Source organism: Caenorhabditis remanei, chromosome X (assembly GCF_010183535.1).
Source record: "Caenorhabditis remanei strain PX506 chromosome X, whole genome shotgun sequence".
NCBI lineage: Eukaryota > Metazoa > Nematoda > Chromadorea > Rhabditida > Rhabditidae > Caenorhabditis > Caenorhabditis remanei.
In genome coordinates, this window is record NC_071333.1 from 5,528,224 (window position 1) to 5,533,218 (window position 4,995).

Genomic DNA, 4,995 nt, shown 5'->3' on the forward strand with positions numbered 1-4,995 from the left:
CAAAAAAGTTTCAAATTTTTTAGGTGATCCAGTTGTTTTCATGAACACTAATTCATCAATTAGTACCTCCACCACAGAGATCATTGCTTCCCCGAGAAGAGAGTCTACCGGTTTGGTAAGTGCAGTCAGTTTTCATCAGACTTGTCACACGCCCTTCCCGTTTTGAACCAAAATTCTGTATTTTTCTGAACTTTTTAAAATAAAAAATGTAAGAACTAAAAATTTGAAACTCAAACAAAAAGTAAATATGTATGATAATATAAACACTTCAATTTTTGAAAAATTCCGAAAGATTTTGTTAAAAATGAGTACCGAATTTTTTATCCGGGGCGGACCGGGCAGAACCGAGCGAAAGTTCAGCCTTTTTTTTGACAAGTCTGGTTTCCTTCTTTTTCTGAGTAGTTGAGATTTATGAATGTTGTAAAATTTCTTACAACTACTCACGTCAATTATTATTTTATCTAGTTTTTCTATTCCAAACTTCATGAGCGGTCGTAAATTATTTTGGCTGTGGGTTTTAGTGCATTTGAAAAGTTTTTTGAATTGGTTTCTCGATAGCTCATTTCTGTCGTTACATGGAGGTTCCCCTTCTAGGGTCAAAGAAGATACCAAAGAAGCAATTTCTTTTATGTGAGACGACCAGTAGTATAGTAAGCGTTTTGCATGATATCATACAATTCTCATTTTATGAAGTATGTTCCAGTGGACAACCGCCAAAAAGACATTCAATAAGTGCACCAGAGGATATGAAGCCAAAGTGATCAATGTAGTAGGGTACTCAATTCTTCAAATTGTTCTCGATCTCACTGTGTTTCAAATGATGCTTCGTTATATGGTCAGCGAATGGCGAGGGGAAACCGCGGTGAGTCATTATTACCTATGTTCATATATTTTAAAAATGACCAGTGAAATGATGCACTCTTATTTCATACTCACAATACAAAACTGTAACTTTAGTTTGGTACTGAATATTGGACAGCTTCTCAATAAACATATTTTGCATATTGACAAATAATCAACAACTAATTATAATAGCTCAGTATTTCACTTCCGGGTTAAATGGGAAATTATAATTGTCAGACATCAAGTACAGAATTCCTGGTTTTGATTTTTTGGATTTTAGTCAAGAAAGTAGAATACATAATCCGGTCCAATTGGAACATTATTTTTGTAATCAATTTGTGTAGTAACTTATATGTATGTACTCTTTGGATGTATGTGTATTTTAGGTTTCATAGTTTTTGACTAGACACGTGAAAAAGAGCTGTCAATTACAAACATGAAGTTAGGGTTACCAATAACACAAATCACATAATATCTTGAAAATGTATTAACCTGTACCCCCCCCCCACTCAAACCAAATAATAATAATAACATTACGTTCATCCAGAAAACATTAAAATTTAAAAATGTTTCAGAGTCTCGACATGAATCAGGAAATCGAACCAACCCCAGAAAGAGTCAAAACTCTGGCTTTTTTCTTCTTCCTAACTCTCATCGGTTCAATTGTTGCTGTATACCAACACCCAATCGGAACAATGATGTTGATTTTTACTCAAGTTTGTGCGACAATTGCAACAATCTACCATCTCACTGTACCATTCATGCGCATTTCAATCGAAGAGCTTTGGGATGCAAAAAACAACTATGCTTACAATGGAGATTATTACACGGCGATCTATCACTCTTTCACAACTTTCTGCCACTGCATTGTCTACATTTTCCCAACTTTCTTCAATATCTGGATCATCTACTGTACTTTTGTGGTCATGCTCGTTTTTTTCGGATACAAGGTAACAATTTCAAATTCTGGTAACAATTTCAAATTTCGTGAAATTTTCGAAAAATAGAAATTTTTAGATCTTTGACATCAAAAAAGAGACAGAAACGACGGAATCTGTAATCTCTGACTCTACCACATCCGAAGTATCTACTCCAATCCCTCTACCAGTTCAATTTGCCCCGGCTAAAACGTATTACTACAGTGACACCAGCTCGACCTCAGATTAACCAACTAACCAAACTTACTAATGTATTATTGGCACGACTTGATTTGATATGGAAATAAAACCTTGTTGAATGAAAAATATAACTAACTAACCACTAATTTTATGTGTCATCGAGTTAAAACGTGTTCCTTTTTGCTCCGTCGTCCTTTAGAGAAACAATCAGTCAGCAATCGTAACATTAGCTTTCATCAAAAAAAATATGCCCAGCGGTTAGTGGAAGTGAAGTTATCGAATGCATACGTGGTCTGCAAAACATATTCAACTTGTTTAGTTTTTTTAAAGTGTAATAGTTGCCAGACCTTTTATTTTCGTTCTTTCCAATGTTTTGCACTTTTCATTTTCAAGTTCAGATAAACGATTTTCAAGTTCAAATTTTGAGAGTAGTTCTTAAAATTCAAGCTATTAATGTTTTGATAATCACAAATACACATTCTCATTTAAAGTGCAGAGCATAGGTGAGTACAGATTCACACTTTCACGTGTGAATCTGCTGAATTCTGACTGTATTGCATAATTTTTTTTCGAAAGAGAGCAGAAATATTCAGAAAAAAATCAGTTGTTTTTAAACGTTTTTTAACGACATATTTTTTTCAACTTCCATCATTGCTGTAAAACAAACATAACCTCCAAAAATCAAGTAAAAAGTGTTTTATATAACAGTAGGAAACACATGTTTGTGAAGTTATGTTTGTTACATATTTTTATGTTAAGGTAAATTGGAAGAAACATTGCAATAAACGTTTTGTGAACAAAAAAATTAGAAAAATTATTTCTTTCTGAAAACGTAATTTTTAATAACGCTTTGTAGAAAACCTCAAAACACGCTGTTTTTCAACTGATTTCAATTATTTTTTGGTAGATTATGATGATTTTCCCGAGGGCACTATTTTAGACTTATGAACTCTAGCACTTTTTTCAGCGTTTCAAAAGAAAGTTCAACCTTACATTAGTTTTTGTTTAATTAGACAGTACAACAAATTGCTAAGCAGCTTCTCCATAACCTGATTTCAAAGTAGCCTTTTTCAAAGAGCTCTAGACGTCTCTTTCTTGATTCAGATATAAATTAATTATCTCTAATACTACATATTTTCAATACTTCAGCAAAGTATGACTGGGTTATATTTAATTTCAGATATGATCAGACTTTCCGACCCGAACAACGATGATCTTTTGACTATTAAAAACAACACATTGCGGTTTTCGGATACGGGAATCACAACCGTCGGTGTTTTATTCGAAGCACATCGTTACGAGGAGGAAATGATAATCGAAATTAAACACAATCTACCCGACTGCTTCAAAGTTTATCCACCAGATGGTAAGAATTAAAATTATACTTGCCCGGGTGGAAATTTTTTTTTGAATTCACCCCAATAAATTTCAGCTTCTTATTACTGTAGAACTACTTAATTTTGTCAAGTTACTACTCAAATTACAGTTCAAAATGCCGCAAAAACTGTGTTTTCAAAAATTATTGTCGAAGAACATGTTTTTCGAGAAAATGTCTTTTCTCCGGGCAAACATTTCGAAATAGGCCCGACCCGTGACAAATATGATAAAATCGTAGGGATATTACCTTGTGCATTTCTCGTGTAGTATTACTTATGAATAAATTTTGTCCATTTTCAGAATACTCAGTTGTGAACACTATAATTGTGACATACAATGGTTTACGTTCATGTCCCGAAAGACGCTATCAAGACCTCACCATTACGGCTCATCTTGGAAATAGAGAAGAGACCAAAAATGTAAAAATTTAAGTTGGAGACTACTGTCGAAAAAATAAAGTTTCGACAAGGATTTCAAAAAAAAAATTTCGCGGGCTGGAACAAGCAAGCGCATAATGTTCTGGGCGGAGCTTAAATCTGCAAGCGGCGCGGTTCTTAATTTGAAAAAAAACAACTGAAATTAGAAATGCGGCGATTGCAGTTTAAGCTCCGCCCAGAACTTTATGCGCTTGCTTGTTCCAGCCCGCGAAATTTTTTTTGAAATCCTTGTCGAAACTTTATTTTTTCGACAGTATGATGAGCTAGGAAATTTGAGGTGTGTTGATTCAAAAATTTGATAATAGCGTCAGTTGGGATCGATAAAATAAAAATTGTCCAGTTTCTATAGCTCATCTAGAATGATGTTCAATTTTTAGACAAGAGGATCTATGTTGCAACATCTGTCAGTTAGAATTTAAAGCAAACGGTTCGAATAAACCACTTGTCTTGATCTCTTGTGGGCACACACTGTGCGCAGAATGCGTTGCTCGGTTGAGAAGCGAGAACGACTTTAAAATTACATGCACTCTTTGTCGGAGCGAAAACTGTAAGAAAAAATAAGTAAGTACTTCCAGATGACAAAATGCAGTTTTCAGTCGTGACACACACAAACTTCACTCTCGTTGAAGCTCTGAAAGAGAAGGAAATGAAAAACGAAGGGCAGTTTTTGGCTCAAACGCCTCTGGTCACTGGAACTATTAATAGTTGCATTGAAAACAAAATGCACGAGTCTTCAGTGTATTGCACGTCATGCAAACAGAATTATTGTCAATAGTAAGTTTTTGAACGCGGATAGTTTTATCTACAACAAGTGTTCTTTATCAAACATATACTTTGTAATTGCAGATGCCTCGGCGTTCAATCTTTGGAAATGGAAAAGCTCGCGGCTTTCAAAAGAAGACTAGTGGATTCAAATTTAAATCTGGAAAAAACATCATTGTAGTGAGACGCCGTGCTAGCAAAAATCATAGAAAAGTGAGCTTTATTCTTTACTAGTTCATTGATTGATTTTTAACACACAGAACTACAACAACGTCTTGAACCAAACCAAATCGATGGAGGACTACAGTAATGCTCAAATCAACAAGATTCAAAACGAGTACAAGGAGATTCGTCGAGCCTGGTGGTTTGTCAAAGAGAAGAACGGCCCTTATATTTTCTTAATTGGATCTATTTTTTTCATTGTTCTGCTCGCAATCACAAATAGAGAAATGTCGTGA

The 4,995-nt window shown here is 34.6% G+C and overlaps 2 protein-coding genes across 2 annotated transcripts; both read left to right on the forward strand.

Annotated features, from left to right (window-relative positions):
- Positions 1-694: 694 nt before the first annotated feature.
- Positions 695-2,010, forward strand: GCK72_023045 (uncharacterized protein; the record flags this gene model as incomplete). The annotated part of the gene is made up of 3 exons (XM_003095810.2): positions 695-862; positions 1,419-1,793; positions 1,861-2,010. The coding sequence occupies 3 exons, from the start codon at positions 695-697 to the stop codon at positions 2,008-2,010; spliced, it is 693 nt and encodes a 230-aa protein (XP_003095858.2).
- Positions 2,011-3,143: 1,133 nt separating this feature from the next.
- On the forward strand, positions 3,144-4,995 carry GCK72_023046 (uncharacterized protein; the record flags this gene model as incomplete). The annotated part of the gene is made up of 4 exons (XM_053735201.1): positions 3,144-3,327; positions 3,639-3,757; positions 4,622-4,750; positions 4,798-4,995. The coding sequence occupies 4 exons, from the start codon at positions 3,144-3,146 to the stop codon at positions 4,993-4,995; spliced, it is 630 nt and encodes a 209-aa protein (XP_053578767.1).